At 39.3% G+C, this 24,426-nt stretch overlaps 1 protein-coding gene across 5 annotated transcripts in view; it reads right to left on the bottom strand.

Annotated features, from left to right (window-relative positions):
* Positions 1-24,426, bottom strand: part of LARS2 (leucyl-tRNA synthetase 2, mitochondrial) — a 141,247-nt gene that overhangs the window by 57,679 nt on the left and 59,142 nt on the right. For all 5 annotated transcript variants that reach the window (XR_012692787.1, XR_012692786.1, XM_075212501.1 and 2 more), the window contains 2 exons: positions 17,075-17,164; positions 10,533-10,676 (listed from right to left, as the gene is read on the bottom strand). Coding sequence is in view for 3 of the 5 variants with exons in the window: in XM_075212501.1 (XP_075068602.1) it covers positions 10,533-10,676; positions 17,075-17,164 (234 nt within the window). In the remaining 2 variants the exon portion in view is untranslated. The remainder of the gene's footprint in view (positions 1-10,532; positions 10,677-17,074; positions 17,165-24,426) is intronic.

Genomic DNA, 24,426 nt, shown 5'->3' with positions numbered 1-24,426 from the left:
AATTCTAGCTGAGCTCTGCAACAGTACACTGTGGAGACTGGAAAGCACAATACCAGCCTATTAAACAAAGCCCACTGACACCTCTCCTAATTGTGGGTGAGCTCTGGCACTGTCAATGTGACTTGAGACTATCACTATACTAACCCTGCCTAACTAAACTAGACCCTATCAAAGACGCTGCTATCCCTTCTCTGTCTCTCTGTGAAATGGCGACGGAGCTCCGTTTCGGGCGTTATTTAAAGAATCAAAATCTTGCGAGATCCGACGAGACAATGATGACGTTTTGCCTCGTTTCCATGTTCGAACACGCGCGCCAGTTCTCAGCCGGCTTGGATAACCTAAGTTCAGGTGGGCTCGGTTTTCGGGAAACCGAACCCGCCCTTCTCTACTTCTCATAGACTTTTATGGCTTAGTTAAAGTGATAGTCATACATGGGCCGAAAATTATTATGCACTGTAATTTGTTTAATTAATCTACATAATTTATACTATAGCTGAAGTTCTTTTTTCCTGTAACTCCTACGTGGAGAGCACAGGGCTTCAGGGAAGCACTTCTTGAAGCTGAAGTTAGTGATTCAGAATTGTTGTAGTCATGTGGACCTATGTAAACAGTAGGCAGGTATTAGGGGTCTAATATATATATATATATATATATATATATATATATATATATATATATATCTATATATATATATATATATATATATATATATATATATAAATATAATGGGAGAGAAGCCCTTTAACCTGTGAAAACTGACCTATCAATGGTTTACCTATAGAGGTAGATTCTACAGCAGAAAACTTTTGCAGGTTTCTCCAGCAAAGGCTTCCCCAAGCAAAGTACCACCACTGTCCTCCTTTCACCATTGCCATCTCAGGATGGCGATAGCAGAAAATATTATCAGAAAAATGGCTTTATTTACTTAAATAAAGCAATTTTTCATTTTAGAATTTTATTTAAAAATATTTTTTTCTTATATTATTATTTTTTTACATGTGGAACCCCAAGTCAGGGCTTCCATTTCCTCTGTGCATGTGTGATCTGGCAAAGCCGGGTCATGCATGCAAAAATGCAACCAGACTGTTTGGGGTAGAGGAAATATTCCTATAACAGCTGCCAGTCAGTATCAACAGGAAGCTGAATATTACTCAGCTGCCCCAGCTACATTTTATTACTAAACTGCGGCATACAAGATGTTCTATTTCTGCGATAAGTTGAGATAGAAAATCTTTGTTTTTGCCGCATAATAGTAAATAGGCCCAGTAGGCTGATACATGACAGTTTTTATATAACAATTAACTGAATAAGAGGAAAGAAAATTGCAACCTTAAAAACCGATGAAAACGAGATACCACTTTAAGCACAAAAGAGGGCTTAAAAAGAATCACTGTCCTGTCAGAATGAAAAGGCAGAAAAGGTGGGTTGCAACACAACGCTCCTATTTCAGACACACAGCACGCTGGATAGATAGACAGCACACAAGCGCAACCTTCCAGTTAATAAATCGGAGAACAACTAATTCCAAAGGCTCAAATGGCTCTCTAGTAAGGGCCCTTAGCACTAAGATTCCAAGGTTCTACAGGATGTATAAAGGGGTGTTGAACACGTAGGTCATTAATGCTAACTTGCGCTGAAAGAAAATTGAGAGCACTACTGAAACCTTCATAGAAGAGACAGAGGCCCTATACCACCCCTTCCTGTAAGAAGGATAACAAGCAGGAAAGACTAAATCGGGAAGTGTGAAGATTATGACCTCACATCACCAAACATAAGCATTCCATTCACGGGTGTAATTTGCAGCAGATAAAGGTATTCTTCCCTCAATCATAGTCTATACTACTTTATATAACAAACCTCTGACGTTTAGAATCACAGTTTCAGTAACCACACCATCAAAACCAGACGACTTAAAGAGTGACACCAAAGAAGACCCTGAACTAGAAGAGGCCACCAGTATGGTGGACGACTGTCATCACTAGGATGTCGTAGAACCATGTTCTGTGCAGCCAATTGGGAGCCACCAGAATGGAGGCTGCCCTTTCTCTTTAATGTCCACGGAAGCATTAGGATCAGCTGTAAAAGACACACCAGGCAAAACCTCCACGGATTCGTCATAACTGAGGAGCCTTGCAATTCAGGAGATATGTCATTAAATCTATCTCAGGCTGACCCCAGCGCAAGACCAAATGAGCATACACTTCCTTGTGAAGGGACCATTCTCCCAGATAGACCCTGGTTCTGCTTAGGTAATCTGCCTCCCAGTTCTTTACCCCTGAATGAAAACCGTTGATATTACTGGAACATGGTGTTCTGCCCAGGACATCATCTGTGCTGTCTCCTGCATTGCCAAGGCTGCTCTGCATGTACACCCAGATGATTCAAGTGTACTACCCCAGTTGCACTGTCTTACTGGACTTTTAGGGTCTTTCTGGCCAGAATCCCCTGACTCCTTAAGAGCGTCTGAAAATCGCTCTTAGTTCCAGGAGATTGATGGGCATTAAGGACTCCTGATTAGACCAAAGTCCCTGGAACTGAAAGGACACGCTGGCGATCACTGGCCGCAATGACTGCGTCTTGAAAGCTATGACCCGAACTTGTTTGCTGAGGGCCCTGAGATACAAGATCGAAACGATCACTCCGGTTTCGGGACGAGAAAGTGGTTGGTGTAAAATGACAAACTTCTTTCATGAGTGGAACCGGAGCGACCACCCCGAAGCTAGAAGCTTCTGGATAGACTATCTGAGCGCCTCTCTTTTGAGAACACAGGAAGGAAGGCCTGTGGTAAAAAAAATTCTGCAAGTGGGAATCTGACAAGTTCTATGACATAGCCTGTTGTGACCACTCCTCGTGCCAAGTATTCGAGGTAGTGGCAAACCACTGGTTCTGAAACTGCCGAAGACGAGCCCCCACCACAGAAATGTGGTGGACCGTCGTGTCACGTAGAGGCCTTGTATTGCAACTTAGGAGCCCCATGTCTGGCCGACCTAATGCTTCTCAGGAAAACCTCCTCAGAAGGGAGAAGACTGCCTTCTAGCAGAATCTGCTCGTTTTCTTCAAAAGATTGCAAGGACCGAAACCTAGGTTGCTTCGGTTTACTATTGCCAAGAGGTAAGAAATGGCTTTTCCTCCCGTAGCAACCTGAATGATATGCTCCAGTACTGAGGCAAAGAGAGTAAAATGGTAACGAATGGTAACGACACAAGAGTTTGCTTGGATTCTGCATCTGCCAGGGCGGTAACCACAAAGAACGCCTGACCACAATTATAAGGGCAGAGAGTTTGGAATCCACAGAAACCGCATACAAAGAAGCCTGACCAAAAAAATCAAAGGCTTCCTGAATATGTTCAGCCAATACTAACATAGCAGCTCGAGGTCTATTCTCATGAAGACCGGTAGTCAATTGTTCTGCCCACTTCTGAATAGCTTAGTTTACCCAGCCCGTAGACATAAAAGACCTGAATAAACTTCCTGCTGCAACACGTTTGTCTATAATGTCCCAGAGCAAATCTGCTCCCTGCTTCGGTAAAGCAGTGGCTTTAAACAAGCAGGCAATAAATAGGATTATCTACTGTTGGAGAATTCTCCCATCTAAGAGACTCTCTTATGGTGAAGGAGAGTAAAGGACTTTAAACTTCCCCGTAATCTGGAATTTTGGTTTGGGTTTCTGGCAAGCTTCATATGTCATTTCAGAAAGCTGAGGAGATGGTGGAAAACAAACTTTTTGTTTCTTCTGATGTGAAGAGAAAAGTCAGTCCCTGTCACTTCGGGTTCCACAAATCCTAATGTTTGTTTAACCCCCAGGACAAAATCATCCACACTTTTGGGTAAATTTATCAAACTGCGGGTTTGAAAAAGTGGAGATGTTGCCTATAGCAACCAATCAGATTCTAGCTGTCATTTTATAGAATCTAAGAAATAAATAACTACAATCTGATAGGTTGCTATAGGCAACATCTCCACCTTTTAAAAAAACCTGCAGCTTGATAAATTTACACCTTTGTGTCTTAGAGATATCCTCTACACTAAAAGCGTCTTCCCTCTCAGACTCGAGAAACAACTCCCCTTCTTACTCTGAAGAAAAGCTGGGTACACACTACAGAAATTTCGACCAACTTTTTATGCCGAGCGATTTTACATGCGACCGATGGTCCGATCGCTCGGTCCATGGACTGCATACACACTAGCCTTGTTTAGGACGATAAAGGGAAGAGCGGATGTCCCTTTAGCGACTTTTTACAGCCATGTTGTCGTGAGCAATAACTGTAATTTTGTACTCACGGTTGTGGATCGGTCGGAAGTTTATACACACTACACAGTGGAAACGAGATTGGAACACACTGACCGACTTTTGAATGAGCGGTCATATGTCGGCTGTTTGAGCCGATTATTGGACGAAAACAGTGTAGTGTGTACCTAGCTAAAGACCTGAACCAGAGAGAATTGGTAAAAAAGCCACAGGAATCTGGCATTTGCCAGACCATGCGCAGAATCAGCTAATGAGAACGCCAGACCAGCTTCTGCCTGGAAAGTCACAAATGAAGTCGCACAAGAACATTGAACACGGAACTCCATCTTACATGCTGCACACAGGGTATCTGAGTCAGACTGAATATAAGTGATAAAATAATTAAACACAAACATCCACTTATTTTTTTTTCTAAAGGAAAGATAGCAACAAAATCTGACCCCACCAATAAACAGTTGAAAATGCTGCAGTAATCAAGGAATGCTTATTTATAATGCTTATTTATAAAGACAAAGAGGTTACTTAGATATACACATTCTGAAACAAGTGTACCCATAGACAGTCAGGAAAAAAAGTTAACAGAAACAGCGTTAAAGTCTATTTTGTTTCAATTCAAAGAGTTAGGGAAACCAGCAGGAGAGTGAGTAAGCCCAGAGCAGTTCTGAAAAACTGTGCCTCTGCTGAGGAAGCCCGAAACAGGGGAGGAGAACATAATCACCAAAGTCTCCTCCCCCTGACAGCACTTCCTGTTCCCCCTGCATACTCACAGTTCCGTCGCTTGCTCTCCCTGATGGTGATTTGGCTGAGCCTACCATCCCTCTACAAGTCGTTATCATCCTAGGAAGAATTGCTTGTTTTGCAAAAGAGGACGCTAGTGATGTGTGCAGCACACTAATCTTCATGCGCTGAAAGGAGAGAGGGTTACACGCTGGCAGAGGTGAGGGAAGCCCACAGGCTGCACATCTCAACACAAGGACCCAGAGTGGAGGCAGCCCACAGGCTATCCACTTCCTGGGAAGTGTCCTTGCGGTAAGCCTTCTTTATTTTAAAAAAAGTGTTTTTGTTCTGTTTTTGCAAAAAAAAAACCAAAACACACTGAAAAAATAAACATGAAAATAAAAGCGTGTAAAAACAGGACAGGAGCCCTATTCAAAAGACACCCTTCTCCAAAGGACACATTAAATTGAAAGTAGCTCCAGATGGCTATACAGGGGAGGTGCTGCACAATGAATTGCCTAGCTCCAGGTCCACCTGTTATACACCATGGTCACAGTGTCCCCCAATGACAGGAAAGAGAAAATTGTATTTTGTTGATGAAATCCTTAATATATATCCATCATCATCATCATCAGTTATTTATATAGCGCCAACATATTCCGTAGCGCTTTACAATTGGGGACAAACGTAATAAACTAATAAACAAACTGGGTAAAACAAACAAAGAGGTGAGAAGGCCCTGCTCGCAAGCTTACAATCTATGGGACAATGGGAGATTGACACATGAGGTTAAGTATACATTTTGCATCTTGGCCCAGCCAGACTGCAAAGGTAGGGTGACTCATAAGCTAAATGATCCTGTCACACAATAATGTTGGTCCGGGGGTAGTTGTCTTGTGTGAAATTGTGTAACAGGCTAAAGGTAGTGAGGTTAAGATGGTGGTTGAGGAATATTATACGCTTGTCTGAATAGGTAGGTTTTCAGAGAACGCTTGAAAGTTTGTAGAACAGAGGAGAGTCTTATTGTGCGAGGGAGAGAGTTCCATAGAGTGGGTGCAGCCCGAAAAAAGTCCTGTAACCGGGAATGGGAGGATGTAATGAGGGTGGATGAGAGACGCAGATCTTTTGCAGAACGGAGTTGCCGAGTTGGGAGATATTTTGAGACAAGAGAGGAGATGTATGTTGGTGCAGCTTTGTTGATGGCCTTGTAGGTTAGTAAAAGTATTTTATATTGGATTCGGTAGAAGACAGGCAGCCAGTGTAGAGACATACAGAGTGATTCAACAGAGGAATAGCTATTTGCAAGAAAAATCAGTCTTGCCGAAGCATGCAAAATAGATTTTAGGGGTTTGAGTCTGTTTTTGGGAAGACCAGTAAGGAGGGAATTGCAATAGTCAATGCGGGAGATGATTAGTGCATGAATTAAGGTTTTAGCAGTGTCTTGTGTGAGATATGTGCGGATTCTGGAAATGTTCTTTAGATGTATGTAACATGATTTAGATATAGAGTCAATGTGGGGAACAAAGGATAGGCGTGAATCAAGGATTACACCTAGGCAGCGAGCTTGTGGGGTGGGATTTATGGTCATGTTATCAACAGAGATAGAAATGTCAGATATGCTCTTGTTGGCGGGTGGGAATATTATTAACTCTGTTTTAGAAAGATTAAGTTTGAGTTGACGAGAGGACATCCAAGATGAAATGGCAGAAAGACAGTCAGTTACACGGGACAACACAGATGTCGAGATATCAGGAGAGGATAGATAGATTTGGGTATCATCCGCATAGAGATGATACTGAAAGCCAAAGGAACTTATTAGATTTCCAAGAGAAGCGGTATAGATAGAGAACAGCAGAGGACCTAGCACAGAGCCTTGTGGTACTCCAACTGATAGGGGAAGCGGAGCAGATGTGGCTCCAGAGAAATTAACAGTGAAAGAGCGATTAGAGAGGTAAGATGAGAACCAGGATAGAACTGTGTCTTGAAGACCTAGGGATTGCAGCGTTTGTATGAGAAGAGAGTGGTCAACTGTGTCAAATGCAGCCGAGAGATCAAGGAGAATTAGGAGAGAGTAATGGCGTTCAGTCTTAGCAGTGATCAGATCATTAACAACCTTGGTCAGCGCAGTCTCTGTGGAGTGTTGAGAACGAAAGCCTGACTGAAGAGGATCCAACAGGTTGTTTGCGGAAAGAAAGCGTGTGAGGCGAGTGTAGGCAAGTCTCTCTAGAAGCTTGGAGGGGCAAGGGAGCTGAGAGATGGGACGGTAATTTGAGAGAGAGTTTGGGTCGGAGTTTTGTTTTTTTAGAATAGGAGTAATCACTGCATGCTTGTATAGTGATGGAAAGATGCCAGTAGAGAGTGAGAGATTACAGATTTGAGTTAGAGGTGAAATGAGCACAGAAGACAGGGATCTACCAATTTGCGAGGGAATAGGATCAAGAGGACAGGAGGTAGAGTAGGAAGATAAGAAGAGCGTAGAAATTTCCTCTTCATTTGTGGGGTCAAATGAAGAGAGGGTGTCAGAGGGTAGTGGGAAGGAAATGAGCTGATGGCTTTTTGAGGAAGAGGATACCATTTCTAGTCTGATCTTATCAATCTTGTCCTTGAAGTAGGTAGCAAGATCCTGAGCACTGATAGTAGATGGAGGGTTCGGGGTGGGAGGATTGAGAAGATGATTAAATGTATTGAAAAGGCGTTTGGGGTTAGAAGCCTGAGCATAGATAAGAGATTGAAAGTATGTTTGTTTTGCAGTGTCCAGAGCATTTCGATAGGAGTGGTAGACAGAAGTATATGTGAAGAAGTCATTAGAGCTTCGAGATTTACGCCAGTGACGTTCTGCTTTACGGGACAGTTTTTGAAGATTTCGTGTTGCTTTGGTGTGCCACGGTTGACATCGAAGTCGACGTGTAGTATGAAGTGTCGCTGGAGCCACTTGATCAAGGGCCGTTGCTAAGGTTAGGTGAAAATGAGGTACTGCCATCTCAGGGGATGAGAATGTAGAGATAGGGGAGAGAAGGTGTTGGAGAGAGGTGGAAAATTGTTGAAGATTAATAGAATTCAGATTTCTACGAGTATGAGGAGGCTTGGTTGAGTTAGACAGTAGAGAGGTTAGAGCAGTGGGGGTGAGAGTGTAGCTGATAAGGTGATGATCCGAGAGGGGGAAGGGTGTATTAATAAAGTTAGAAACTGAGCATAGTCTAGAGAAAACAAGATCAAGGCAGTGGCCATCCTTATGAGTAGATGATTCAATCCACTGGGAGAGGTCAAGTGAGGATGTTAGAGAGAGTAGTTTGGAAGCAGCTTTGGAAGGTGGGTTATCAATGGGGATGTTGAAGTCACCCATGATGATGGTGGGGATGTCTGAAGATAAGAAGTGAGGGAGCCATGCAGAGAAATCCTCAATAAATTGTTGGTGTGCTCCAGGGGGGCGATAGATCACCGCAACACGTAGGGAGAATGGATTAAAAATGCGAATAGCATGTACTTCAAAAGATGTGAACGTGAGTGATGGGACATTTGGTAGAACTGTGTATGTGCACTGTGGGGAGAGAAGTAGTCCAACCCCACCTCCTTGTCTGCCTTCAGGTCTGGAGGTGTGGGTGAGATGGAGGCCACCATGTGAAAGTGCTGCAGGTGAGGCAGTGTCTGATTGCATGAGCCATGTTTCTGTTATTGCCAGAAGGTTGAGGTTTTTTGAGAGGAAGAGATCATGAACGGAGGTAAGTTTGTTACAAACAGATCGTGCATTCCAAAGGGCACATTTAAAGGACTTGGGAAGAGAGGGTAGACAGGTGATGTGTTTGAGGTTTGCTATAGAACGGTAGTGTTCTGATGTATGTGTGTGTGAGGAGTGTGGGGGACCTGGATTAGGTGATATATCACCAGCTAATAGAAGCAGAGTGAGCGAAAGATAGGCAAGGGGATTGTAAGATGTGTGGCCTTTTATTTTCTGGCGACAGGTGGAGGCTGTACTTGTTAGAGATAATAAATAGGACAACAGTTCATGGGTGTTAAATAGAGGTTAGTGGAGTAATGCAGGTGCAATATGAACAAATTTGTGTGTTGGTGGAGGGGTGAAAGATGACACAGTCCTAAAGATCATGCCATGAAATGAGACTAAGAAAAGCAATTTGTGAAACATTGTGAAAAAAGGGGTAAAAGCAAAAAGCAAGGATATTTTAAGAATTACCTCTTAGCAGTATTCCATATAAATAGACAAGTAGTGCAGAAATAGGCTGTGGCAGATGTTGCTTATTGCTGGGAGTTAAATCAAGTCAAATGTAGTCCAATGTTTGTCTAACTGTGCATTTTCGTCCACTTTGTGAGAAAATCCCACTTAGTGCAGAAATCACACACGTCTAACCCCACATACGTCTCCCCATAGAATGAAACTAAGATGTAGTCAGTCTAATTTAGGAATACACTACAGATGTGCTAATTGGTCAGCTAATCAAAGGAAAAGAAAACATTTGTGGGAAAGGATAGAGGAGGCCAGATACCTAGCATAAATTAGGCAGCAATAAAAGACTGTGCCAACCTAAGTTTAAACAGATAACAGTTTCCTATAACATACTTAAACACAGATTGCAGAGATGAAATTCACAGAATAATGATCAGAGTAGTAGTAGCATATAGATGGAAGAATAAGTCAGGGGGTTCCTACTACAGGATTGCTATCAGAGTGGATTTCATGGTTTCCTCTAAAGCCATTAAATTAGACAGCTATGAGACATGGCATGGCTGGACCTGCATTGGAATTGGTGCAGGTATGCAGCCCAGCTGGCAATGTTTATGTCTCCGTTCCAAGGGCAATACAGCTGACCTATGTACTTTAAAACAAATGAGATATTCCAGATGGGTGAAGTAACGTTGCACATCATTAAAGACATTTGGCAAAGACAGTGTTAAATGGTCCACATTTTGTTGAGAGAGCTAGCTGCTACTGGGAGGAATCTCACTGTATTCCACAGGGCAACACAATTGCTGACAATCACAAACACTCCTCAAAACAGAAATTTAGCATCAAAGCACAACATGTGCAGAACAGTCACCATGGCAACCACTTATGGCTGCCCATGACTCTAAAACATGCAGATTTGAATTACAATGCTATAAGTTGCGATCATGTCTACTTTTTGTGCATATGTGTCTTTTGTAACAATACTATAGGAAATTACGTCTATCCAGCAGCACTGAAACAAAGAAATAAATTATTGAAGCAATTCTCTTCAGGCAAACCATGCCCAGGCAAGACTACAATACATCTAAACAGTGTGAAGATTCGGTTCTGTATTTTGGCACTTTGCATAGCAGAGGCTGGCAACAGAGAACAGTCAAATAAAATATTTCTTCAAATAGGTAAATTAAGAACATGTGCATAAAGTCTTATTGTTATGACCCAGTGGCTATTTTGTTGAACATAAGCAATGTAAAAATACTTCTGTTGTGGCTTAAATGCAATTTCAACATAAAAAAAATGCAAATTAAGTAAATAGATTTTAAAATCCTGCCCCAACTATACCTAAAGGTGAACATAGGTTAATTGTTAATTTTTAATGCACCTTACCTTTGCATATACTGTTGTTTTAAGGAACCACTGCTTTAGGTACTTTTGCTCCACTTTTGCTCCAGAGCGCCACGAACATCCATTTTCATCCACCTGCTCATTAGCAAGCACTGTCTGATCTACAGGGTCCCAATTTACCAGAGCCTGCAATCAAAAACACAAATCAGCTCATAGGATATCAGGACAATGATACAGAGATTGTATTAAACAGGCTAAGAGTCATTTATCACTGAAAATGTAAAGCGAATATTTTTAGAGGTCAGTGGCACACTACATTCCCCCTATTGCTTTTAGGTTCTTGCACATTCTTGTGGATACAAAGTATAGTGAGGACCAGCTCAATGATGAAATTACTGTCTAAGAAATTACTCGGATAAAAAAAAAAAATCAGACAAAGCACCTAGCCCAGACAGGTTCATGTCCGCTTACTATAACAAATTTGAGAACACAAATACCTACAACAGTTACTGCCCTATCTCCTTATTAAAGAATTGCATTAAACCCTAGACTAAGATTCTGGCAATGTTTTAGAATGCTTTAGACAGGATGACTTGGCAATACATGATCCACACCTTGCAACATTTTGGACTGTCTGGAAGCTTTCTCACAGTAATCAAGGCTCTCTACATTTATCCTTCCACCAGAGTCATGATCAATGCTGTCCCCTTGGATCTATCACTATAATGAATGGTACCAGGCAGGAATGTCCACTGCCCCCCCCCCCCCCCCCCCCCAATCTTTGTGTTAGTAAAAGAACCTTTAGCGGAAACCATTAGTGCCTCCCCAGGCATATAGGATGTGGGGTTGGGGGACTGCAGAGTAAGATATCACTTTTTGCTGATTATGTCCTGTTAACCTTTAAACAAACTAACGTATCCCTCCCAATAGTCTGAAGCTGATGGAAGCATATGGTAAACTTTAACTATATGGAATTCATTATTCAAAGTCAGAGGCAATGTTACTAAACGCCCCCTCCAACAAGTGGCAGAACTTCACCTCTCACATTGACATTCAATGTCAGAGGAAAAGGGTCATATATTTGGGGGTCTATATTATGCACTCCTACGAGTCTCTGTATGCTGAAAATTTCCCAGGCTTCTTCGCTAGTATTAAATCTGACTGTCATACGCTTCACACCTATGACCTCCCCACTGACAAAGATCACTGGGAAACAATTAGGGAAAGGACATCAGCTGGCCTCAATACCAAACCCGATTAAAGAAAATGCCTACTACGTTTCCCTCCACCACTCTAAACTGGAATGGAGGAAATGTTGTCAGAGAGTTAAGTTCCACCATATTTGGTGGACTTGCGCAAAAACATCAGCTTATTGGGACAAGGTCAGGGACCTCCTGGATAAACATTAGGTCATGGCCAGGAGAAAGCTCCCAATATGCCCTCCATTACCCATACATAATAGGGTATTAAGGTGGCAACCACCCCTTCAACCTTCATGTTCCTCCTTCCCTCCCTACTCCATGAATTATTTTCAGGTTTTTTTTCCCATGCATTCTTGTTGCTATAATAAGAATATTGTAAAACCTTGGATTAGGTTTGATTATTATAATTTGTGCTTCACAACTGTGCAACTGTTTTTTTTTCTCCCCACCTCACTCCTGCCCCTGTCCCTTCATGGCTCTCCAGCCACAAATTCCCCCTCCAACACTATTTTCCCATTGCCTTTGTATTTACTGCTCTTAACTCTAACATTATTGTACTGCATTGCCTCTGCCATTATATTGCTCTACCATAACGTTGATGTGCCAAAATATTGCCTTGCTGTTGTTTTACCACTTACTGTATTACTGATTACATTGCTACTGCCATGCCTTTCTTGCCACCATCGGGGCTTCTACACTACCTAGACACTATCCAGGATGTTACCCAAATAGGTCTCTAGACCATCTGGACCCTCCAGGACTGTACCACATAGGCCCCATCTACTACGCTCTACATCATGTCTTGCACACTAAGGTACCATAGTGAACCTCACTATGCCTATTGATACTATTTTGGACTATTGTTAGAATGAAAAGTCTCACGGGCAGGGTTCTCTACACTATACATCATGTCTGCCTATTCTCCAGCGTCCTCTCTGTTTCCGTCTGGTCTTATGCTGACTTGTTTTTGTATGCCATGCCATTTGTTCTATTAATTGCATTCATGCATTTATTATTCTGCGTATCTCTACCCATTGTTCTTATCTGTATGTATATATGTAATCTTGTAATTTTGTTTTACATTCTAACCCCATATGTGCAGCACTGTGGAAGATAAAAACAATAATAATAATAATCATACTGTACTAACTACTGGTTTTTGAATATTGTATCTGGTTCCTGTTAAATAAAAATAAAATGGATTTTTGTTTTTGGAATTTATTTTTTTTCCTTTGCAAAAGCTTAGAAATTTTATTAGAACAGTTAATTTCACACAAAATCGTATTTTATATTTAAGGACACAATCTTATTTGACAAAACTAGAAAAATGTTCTGCTTTAAATCCATCAATGTAGATTTACGTAGCGGTAATAGGTTTACTTCAATCATGAAAATCATTGTAGCCACATGGATGCAGAAGGGCGAAAAATAACTGCTTACTAGAGAGATATGAGGAATACTATTGCCACACTAGGCACTCTGTAGCAGAAGCTAGGAATAATGTACAATGAACAGTTTTCAGGACAGAATATGAGACTATGTATTCCGCTGGTTATATCAGGCTCAGGCAGCATATAAGTTGAAGTATATGCAAGGCGTGTTTGGACAATTTGCTCACAAACATGATTAAAGTCCATTTCATTCACAGAGCTTTAAAATTAACTTCTGAATGTAAAACTTTGTAGCAAGAACTTTGGGATACTGTAAAGACATATAGAAAATATAATAATGTCACGTTTATGGAAATGTAAAATTAACCCGTTGTCACTTTAATACATTTCTCCCTATGGTAGCAGACTTGTCATATAAATACAACAACATATTAAACATAATCTGAATAGAAAGCACATATGTAGGTCGTATCTACTGTGTGTTAAAACTATATAATTACCTCTGGATTCACCTTTTACACATCTGCAAGATAGCCAAATTCCTTATAAATACAAATATTCATGATATAATGAACATATCGTTTAATGATTGTAACATGCTCACTGTGCTGGTGAGAAACTTCCTGTGGTCTTATGAAGCTGCAGGAAGTATGTCAGCTTCCAGTACATTGGCTCTGAATGATCACATGCAATTAATATCATAAATTAGAGCGTAGTACCTCTAGTGAACTCCAGCCTTCAGGTTTAGTGGAAATGTAATGTTAATAATTGCTGCAATTAGTGTATACTGATAACTGTAATTTGTGCACTTTGACATATGTGACATAAATAACCACTTAAATCTGTGATGATATTAAATCTCAATCAGTTCCCAAAACAATAAACAGTAAAAGGGGGAACAAACTAAAATACAAAACTGCAACAACTCCTTTAATTAACTGCAAAAAGAACACAAAGCTCTGATAAGCAGCCAGCTTTCAAATATAATAATAGCGAGAAGAACAAATGTTCTCCTGGGCTCATTCAATCAGAATGCCAGCAACAGAATGAGAATTGCTATGATTCATCTAAGTGTTCTGTGCTGGCCAGTAATGTTCTTTTTTGAAACATAGACAAACAGGCAACTGCTAAAGCACTGTTGTCACAACATAGTAAACAGAAGTATGTGCGAAAGTTGATACAAATCTCTTGTGAGCTAAAACTCTTATGACAGGCAAGAAAGCTGCTAATACGATTTCCAGTGAAATTAAAATACTGTAATCAGCGGACTTCTGGATTTAGTTTTTACACATGCTTATTTATTTTCATATCAAACGAGTGCTATGGTTTATCTAAAAGAGCATCTTTCATGATCTCATCTGAGGAACACATACTGACTCAAATATCTTAAAAACATATTTGTATTAACAATTTATTTATTTTACATATATATTGGAAGATCCTAAAACAATTCCAAAGAGCATTTACTAGAGAAAAGAAAGAAATAATGATAATATGGCTGCTCATCACAAAACCCCGCCTTCCCTTCCCCTGTAATATATCCTTCCCCGTTTATTTCTTTACCATTTTACTTACAATTTCTATAAAACCTTAATAAAAACTCTTTCCGTTAAAAAACAAAAAAACTTAATATTTCTGCTGTTGCCCGCTGCCACCACCAGTCACTTTCTTCACTAAGAGTCTATCTTCCCGGGGGTTCACTCCTATCACTCCTTTTCACACCATTCTGTATGGGTCCATCACTCCTTTTCACACCGTTCTGTATGGGTCCATCACTCCTTTTCACACCGTTCTGTATGGGTCCACTTCCAACTCTCCTTTGTCTATCCTCTCTGAACACTTCTCACCCACTTCCATCTTCCTTCTTCAATCTCAAGACCCTTCTATCAGTATTCACTCCACTATTGTACCCTTTTTTCTCTCCTAATTCAAGCCCATCACTCTTCTCTGCCCTGTCCTCTCCCATATTTCCTCTCTGACTGGTCCTTGCCACTGTTCTTACATTCTTGTTCAGTAATGACATCTCTTGTTTGCACTTGACTGCTCCTGTCACTTTTTTTTGTCATGGACAATCTTCTTTGTGCAAGTCTACTTTTAACACTCTTCCTTATTCACCACCATCACTTGTCTGAGTCCTGTTTTGTTTGCAAGGTCTACACTCCAATTACTTGTTTCCGTCCTTATCTACTCCTCTTACTCATCTTTCCTTGTGTCCATGCCTGCTCTTTTTTGTTTAGTTTGTGTCCACTTCTGTCTGTCATACTATGGTCTTTCTTAGCTCTCATCACTCTCACCTCCTCATACACTTCTATCACTCCTCTCTAAGTATCCATTAATGTGACTCATCTCTGCCAAGTTTCTAAGGTCCTGTTTATTCCTACAGTAATTTCCTCCAGTCATTTATTTGTAATTTGGAAATGATGTGCTAAATTGCCTTCGATAAATCATATACATTTAGTGTGAAGGGAATGGGGGATGAAAATATATAGCAGAGGGGAATATTTATATTCAAAAGTGGCAATGGGAGGGGGGGAGGGGGGTATGATGGGGAGGGAAACCCCCAATACTAGGTGGTGATTCTCTAATGTTAACCTACGATATATCACTATTCAAGGTGATTACATAAAAGATGATTTATTATTACATAGACAATGCGCAAAACAATTGGAATGACCTCCAGTTCATTAGTTAAAAACACTTCCCAACATAGGGCATATTAAAACCAAGAATTACAATACACACCATAAAATAGAATAGCATGGATAATAGAACCCTGTCAGGATAAGAGCATAAATCTGATATGATGAAATAGAATATTAAATGCCAGGGCCCAAATAAAATATTGCATTGATACATAAATGAACCTAATTTTCAACTCAGATAAATGTGTGACCAAATGTTTTTAAAAAGGAAACAATTAGCCCAGTAGGAGGTAATTAGGTTGAGCAAACCCTTTTGTGACTAGACCTGCTTAAGATATGCAGATCACAGACATCCGTTGTTTTTGATCATGTATTCCACTTCCTAATTGACTTCCTTTCAATAGGTGTGTATTGTAATTTTTGGTTTTAATATGCCCTATGTTGGGGAGTGTTTTTAACTAATGAATTGGAGGTCATTCCAATTGTTGTGCCATTGTCTATGTAATAAATAATTACCTAAATAATTAGGTAATCACCTTGAATAGTGATATATCATAGGTCAAAATTAGAGACTCACCATCTTAGGGGTTTCTCTCCCCATTATACCCCCTCCCATTGCCACCTCGGAATATACATACTCCCCTCTGCTATATATACTATATGTATATGATTTATCGAAGGCAACCGAGCGCATCATTTTCAAATTACATTTATCTTTGTCCAGGGAGGGATACCCTGTATTATAGCAGCTCTTGCATTCTGAGAGTAGAGCAAAAAATTAGCAAGGAAGGTAGATTTATATTAATGTTGTCATTTGCACACTCCCATTATTTTTTACTAAAAACAATGGAATTATTTTTTCATAATTAAGTCGTCATTAAAACATTTCAGCTAATGATGTATTAGTAATTTAAGATGGCAATAGGACCCTATAATATGTCATCTTAAAGTTTCTGAAAGTAGTTTGTAAAGCCTCATCTAGTATGTAGATTCAATGACAGACAAACAGAAACCATTTGTAAGATCATTCTTTGTGTCCTAGTTTTGTATATGAAAATCAAAAGGTATGGGATTATTTTAATTTTATACAGTATTAATTAGACCCACACCAAGGGACCCAATAAACACAAATTGGGAAGAAACGGAAACGGTGCTGTGGGCTCCCTGGTTCATTTTAATTTAAGAGTACAGCAACTTAAGTGTGACCTATGGCTAATGAACTGTTCTACATGCCCTTATCAGCATTGGGGCAACCAGACTCGTAAATCAGCTCGTGGCGCCTCCTACATCATCATTAAAAAAAAAAAAAAAAACACACACACACACAAGCATGGGTGCACATTACTTACCTCTTTCTGATAAACAAGTCCGCATTCATACATCTTAACAAACAAATACTGTGTCCATTTATAATAATCTTCTGAACAAGTGGTAATTTCCTGAAAAGTAGAAGAAACAAATATTTAAATATAATGTACATAAACATATACAAACAGTTATCTATTATGTTTTAGTATTTGAAAATGCAGTTATACGAGGTAGAAAGATGCAGCTCTATAGAGTGAATACAATTCTAACAAACACTGCAGGAAAACAGCTCAGTTTCTATTTGCTGTGCTAGAGGGACAGTGTTTAGGGACACCAATGTCATTTGGTATTTCAGCTTGTGACAAAAAGGTTGAAGGAGCAGAATGAGCCCAGTAGGTTTTTTTTCACCTTGAATGCAACTGTGGAGACCAGGGAATGCAACAGATGTTAAGGACGATACGTTATCTCACTGTCAGGTTTCCTGATATCAGGGGAGATGTGAAATAATGCTGTAAGAGAATTCATAGCTCCTTCTGGTGGGACCTACTCAGTGAGAATTGGCTACAGGAGCTAGAATACAAATACACTGGTATGCAAATAGAGTATAGGACAAGGAAACATATTTGAACAGTGCTTCTTTTACAACTTGGTGTAGAAATATCCATGTTGTCATCTGATTCTATAGCAGAAAGCCCTTTTATTTATTTTTATGCGAGAACACTATAACCCTAAACAAAACTAATGAGAAAGGCTGGAGCGAGGAATATTCAGTACAAGCTGGAAACCTGTGCCCAAGAGTGAGGGTGCAGCTAACTGGCTTAGAGCCACTGAAAGAGGTGTTTAATGTTACTTGTTTGTTGTACTGTCCTACTGTCTGTACCCTATAGGGCACTGCAGACATTTTGTGGCACCTTATAAATAATAACAACAACAGACTAGAAGAGACTAAATATGCTGACAGGCGAAGGTTCAAAAGTTTTTGATTTTAACAAAAAAACTGAGTAACTGGATCCTACTGCGATTGGTGTTTTCTAAAATCACTTTTAAACAATAAAACACCACATTCTGTGTGAAATAAGAACATAGCTCATGATGCATGTAAATTATATTAGCCTGGTAGCTGCCACACATTACTTAATCAATGATTTCCCACTGAACAAACCAGGGAGTGCCAAAAGGAAACATTTTCTGCACTAACCGGGAACATTTTGAGGTATTTCAAGATTTGCGTGCCACCATCAGCTGTGTGCCATGGTAGCCAACAGCACACAGCTTTCCACTGAAGCCATGTATGACCGGTACTTAAGAAATTTGGTCTTAGCATACTTAAAACTGAATTCTCCAGGTGCCTGTCACTTGGGTAATCCCATCTAAATATTGTCCCATTGAATGGGGCAATGCTTCATGTAAAACACAACTGCAAAAAAACATACGTGCAGCATAAGCAAAGCTTAGAATAATGATTGCACGGATATAAATATGTGGTTTGCAATTTCCATAGTGCCATGATATGACAAAAATACACCTCATTAGTATTGTTGTTTGTTGATTTGTTACATATTAGTAGTCTGTGTTACCAAGAGGTAACACTCACATACAGTTGAGTCAAAAAAATGTTATCTACTTGCTTAATCCTTATTTCAGATTTTTTAAAATAAATTTACCTTTATATAAAAAAAGAAAATAAAAAAAAAATCTGCCTTTCAATTTTTGACAGGCATTTCCTGCCTGCTCTCACTAGCTCTATTAATGCATATCAAAGGGAGGAGATAGCTTCGGCAGAATTATGTCTGTATGAAAATAAAAGACCACCCTTGCCATTAGGAAATGGACAGAAAATATAATTACAACTGCTCCTTTCTGTTTCCTAGGACATGTTTTTGCTCTCCGCAATTGTGGCTGATCAAAATTAACGACTTAGATAGATTAAATTAAGTAGACTCCACTAAGTTTAAATTTGTCACCATCCTTTATCTATATAATATGCATTTGTGAACATTTACAATAACTTTCTATAATGGTCTATGTATGTACTTGTTCTATTTATTGTTAGAATCTGGATTTGACCTGTGAGGAGAGTTAATGGAAAGTTATACAATAATAATGAGCAATCAATGTAAATTATTCAATATTGATGCTTTACCATTGCTAACATTGACATTATCATGATTATTATGATTGATATTTAGGTTTTGATGTATTTGTTGAGAAAGTTATTAGAAACAGTTACAAAAGTTGAAAAACTCTGTGCTGCTGTTAATATTACAACGCTCACATAATCTGTTTTAGTCCGGCCCACTGCATTTCCTATATAACATGCCCCAAGTTTTGAAGACTGAATGCTCTAAAAGTCTTGACCTTATATAAATACACAGGTTCTGTAGACTAATGGAGAACGCACAGCACATACCCCTGCAAAGTTGTATAAGCATATCATTTATCTGATTAAGACAAACTGAACAGTTAGGGCAATGGTTTTCAAGGAGCAAAATTATTATCTTCTTATACAACTAATTATAACTGTCTAATTAAATAACCAATTATCTTCTAGTGGAACAGTTTAATACTTATAAAAATAATAAAAATATAAGCAGGACCAAATACTCTTCGGAAACTGTCATATTTATGGAAAAGCTAGCAGGGAAGCAGATGTGGGTGAGCATCAGAGGCGGATCTAGATTATTTTTATGGGACCCATCCCCACCTTCACTCCTAGCAGGGGTGTGCTGCCTGTAGCCACACACTGTATATATGTGCCAGTTGACAAAAAGGCCGGCAGAGGATGCTGTCTGGCTACTCTAATTGTGTTTAAAACAGAATCATAGCAGCTGGGCAGAATTCTGTTTGCTTTACGCTCCGATCGCCCCCCTCTTGATCTGCTACTGACGAGTATAGGGCATTCCTAAGCCCTAGTAATATATAAGCGTGGGTGGGAAGATTTAGGAAAATATATACACTGTATATATTCTTTATATACACTATATATCTCCTATATATCTCAAACATAAGCAACATTCATTATTCAATATGTGTATTACGTAGACATTGTGCAGGTAGCAGATTAAAAAAAAAACATCAATATAAAGTCACTGAGTAGGGCACTGGGACAAGATCTGTGTGCAGAATGGCCTGTATGTGCAACGGTATTAAGAGTACAAATATTTGAAATTATGGAGGGGGGATGCAGCACCCCTCTTCCACAAGGAGATTACTCTACTGATGCCTGGTTGATGGAAATCTCAGGCGTCATTCCAGGATATCCAATAAATGCTCAATTGGGTTCAGACCTGGTGAAAAGGCCATGACATGTGCATAAAATCAGTATCACCATGTCTTGCTCATAAAATCATTAGGTGACCACAGATGCTCAGAGAATGGTGGCATTGTCATCCAGGAGGACACCCCTCCCATCAGGAAAGATTTGCTGCAACATGGGATGAAAATGATCACTCAGTCCTTCTAACTGAAAGAACTCATCCTGCCATGCCAGGAAAATGCACCACACAACATTACAGAATCACAAGAACCATTCACAGCTGGAAACAAGCACACAGGGCTCTAGAGCTTTTTAGGTTGGTGCAACACATGGGGTAAATTTATCAAGCTGCACGTTTGATTGGTTGCAATAGGCAACATCTACATTTTTTCAGATTCTAGTTATTTATTTAGTACATTCTACAAAATGACAGCTTGAATCTGATTGGTGGCTATAGACAACATCTTCACTTTTTCAAACCTGTAGCTTGATAAATCTACCCCATGCACTTGTCCGATTGTCAAAAACATGGAAAAGGATGATTTAACTGACTTAACCTGTCTCCACTGCACACTAGTGCTTTGCCAAAGAAACTGGGATTTCCTCTTGCATTCATGCAGCCCATGAAGAAAAGCAATCAGGGCAAGTTCAATAATTTTACACATGATTTTGACCATACTCAGATGTTATTTCCCTTCTTTATTGAGGTGTTTAGACATTTTTGTCCACAACCTGTACATCTATGAAAGAATCTTCATCTAAAATAATAAAATGGTATAATCTCATACTTGGGGGGAGCTTAAAAGTGTAGTTCATCAAAAATAAATGCATAATATGGACACAACTTAGTTTGGGCTAACCCCCACATCACAGAACAGATTAGAGCTTTGCAACACAGACCACCCTATTTTCAACATTAAATGGTTATAGATGTCACTATTAGATTAGATAAATGGTTATAGATTGTTTGAAGTCTGATTGTTACACTGTCAGCAGCAAAGTGATCAAAGGACAGACCATGAGAGTAGAAGGCTTAATTTTTAGTCCATTTAATGCAGTGATGGGCAACAGGCTGCCCAAGGGTGGCATGCGGCCCCCAGTATATATATTTTTATGAGAATGCAGCATAACAAGTGACTTCAAAAATATTAGTAATGCCTCATAAATGCCAATGCTTGCCAGTAAATCAGTAGGCTGCATTCTCACGAAAATCAATTAAGTTAATAAAAAAGCTGCCTCCACTCTGCATAGGTGACGGTACCTCTAAATATAACCATAAAGGTATTCAACTTTATTTTGTACATGTCCCAACTGGCAGATGTAACTTCTATTGTACAGACCTATACCTACATGAATCTATACATTACAAAAAAAATTGTACAAAATTGCACAATTGGTTTATTCTTCCTAATTACCAATAACAACCTGGATAGTTGAAAACAATGAAAGACAGTTGGAACAATCTGATGAAAATTCTAGCAAGGTGCAAATCTTTAATATACTGTATTCGTAGGAGTAAATAATTGAACTTTGCTGCATAATGTCAAGTAAAAATACACATCTCTTATATTTAACAGCTAATGTAAACAGTAACAATAATAAAGTATAGAAAGCTTTGTGAGATGTTCAACTTCCATTACATAGATAAATGTAAAGATTCTCTTAGAAGATAGATCATTTAGACAGCAGACAAGAAACGCAGGAAAAATTGGAAGAAAAGGTTAGCATGTTTTCACAATCCACATTTTTCTTACAGTCTGTGATTAAATTGTCTTAAAGCATAGAGGAAGGGCATCAGATGAAACACCAAATATAAATGAAAACAAATATTTTGGTCTAATAAAAGCAATTGCAATGTGCACAGTTTCAGCAAAACTATGTGTTTTGTCAGTTTTTCAGTATGTTCTAGGAAAGGTCCAATTAATCCATTGTTTGGATCAATATCACATCTGTAAGTAATACTTAATTAATAATGAATAAAGATGATATTGCAGAAAGAGTAAAGAACAGGGCAAGCCTTGAAATTTCTCTGGAAATTGAACATTTAATAATAAATGAAGAGCCTACTGATTTACAGCTATTAATAACTTTATTTTCCTTAAAGAAGATTAATACTCCAGGGTTTGAGCTCATTAGATGCTACACTGCTAATGTGTCAGAGCTAAAGAGTGGCTCCTACTTCACAATGCTGTGACATCTGCCTCGGACACACTGCATTAAAATATTTAACGTACTCTCACACTCTGGTCCAAAAATTACGTAATTAATTAAGAGGACTAATAGATACATTTCCTGAGAAACCTTCACTTCACTTTGTTGCATCTCAATTTCAACATTACTTGCAGCGCTCAGACGTGTTAACACTAGGTGAATACATGAGAGTTCAATGGAGCCGCCGATCGAGTACTTAGTACAATATGCTGGTAGGAAAATTTGAGATTCATTAACAGATGCGTTTCGAATGCTATGTTAATAGAAAGGACAAAGTACAAGGCTTCGTTCATGCTTTAGCAAGCGTTGTTTTTCAATACCTGTATGTATAAACCAAAATTAAGGCAATAAATAGTAAATACCGGACACATCATTTCAGCTCGACCAACCTACTACGAAAACAATTCCAGTTATTTATACATCATACGTTGTTGGAAGACAAGTCAGGAAAAATCCTAAAGATGAAATCTCTCCATATACAGCTTAAACAGTGCTATCCCCAGGAAACAGCTGGGCAATCATTTATTCCACATAATTTACACCAACCTATGAGGGTTTATGAGACACTGTTGCAAAACAATATGTTAATTGCACAATGTAGAAACAACGAATTTGATGGCAGACAAAAACCATACTGCCCATTTTTATTGATATTAATTTCAGACCCAATGTGATGATCTGGATTTTTTCAGATTTGGGAAAGCCTTATGTCTCTCCCTCACATACTTAAATTCCCCTGCCTTATTAGCCTCTAATAGCTATACTGCAAGGCTATTCCACATTGTCTTGCAGCATAGCTGGTAGAGGCTAATAAGGCAATTTTCCCTCAATTCTTTCAATGCAGAATAAGTGAGACATTTGGACTGTGTGCATTACATGTGTCACCTTTGTAGGTTTGGTCTTTCTGCAAAAGTATAACTAGGAAGTGCCAAACGCATCCTATTCCAAGTATAGGGACATTGTTACGTTTCTGGCACCTGCTAACCAGCGAGTGAGTTCAAATCTTAACAGTCATTTAAATAATTCCATCCTCATACAATCATCCCATGCTGCAAAATAAAATCTAATTTTTCCATTTTAATGCAAAACGAGGCACCTAATGCACACTTAGCAAGGCCCACTTCTGATTCACTCAGCTCCTCCCACCAAACACTGCAAACTTTAGTACCGTGCACATGCAACCATCTTGGCTCACAAATCTAAGCACTTCTCCAAAACATTAGTATTTTTGTGCAAAAAGTAATCAAATTACATTACAAAACAATATTTGCACTTTCATAAATTGCCCCACCAACATACATGGAAACTTATAAATAGTTAAGATAGCCGATGAACTCCAGCGACCGATCAAATAAAATGGCTATAATATAATAAATTAATTTTTGTGGGCAGCACTGTGGCCTAGTGGTTAGCACTTCTGCCTCACAGCACTGGGGTCATGAGTTTGATTCCCGACCATGGCCTTATCTGTGTGGAGTTTGTATGTTCTCCCTGTGTTTGCGTGGGTTTCCTCCGGGTGCTCCGGTTTCCTCCCACACTCCAAAAACATACTGGTAGGTTAATTGGCTGCTATCAAAAAATATTGGCCCTAGTCTCTATCTATCTCCCTCTTTGTCTGTCTGTGTCTATGCGAGTGTGTCTATATTAGGGAATTTAGACTGTAAGCTCCAATGGGGCAGGGACTGATGTGAATGAGTTCTCTGTACAGCGCTGCGGAATTAGTGGCGCTATATAAATAAATGATGATGATGATAATTTTAATTTTTTTAGCTATGAACCACCAAGTTAAGTTTGTAAACCCAGGCACTATGGGAATTAATGCTCAAGCAAGTGATGACAGAGGTGTGTGCTTACAAGTAGTGCAGCAAAAAAAGCATTTAATATCCACTCATCTATAGAACTGCTCATAGAGAACAGCCAGCAGAC

This window comes from Mixophyes fleayi, chromosome 5 (assembly GCF_038048845.1).
Source record: "Mixophyes fleayi isolate aMixFle1 chromosome 5, aMixFle1.hap1, whole genome shotgun sequence".
Classification (NCBI taxonomy): domain Eukaryota; kingdom Metazoa; phylum Chordata; class Amphibia; order Anura; family Limnodynastidae; genus Mixophyes; species Mixophyes fleayi.
Note: the sequence above shows the minus strand (reverse complement) of the source record. Positions and strands in the feature narration are given on the sequence as shown.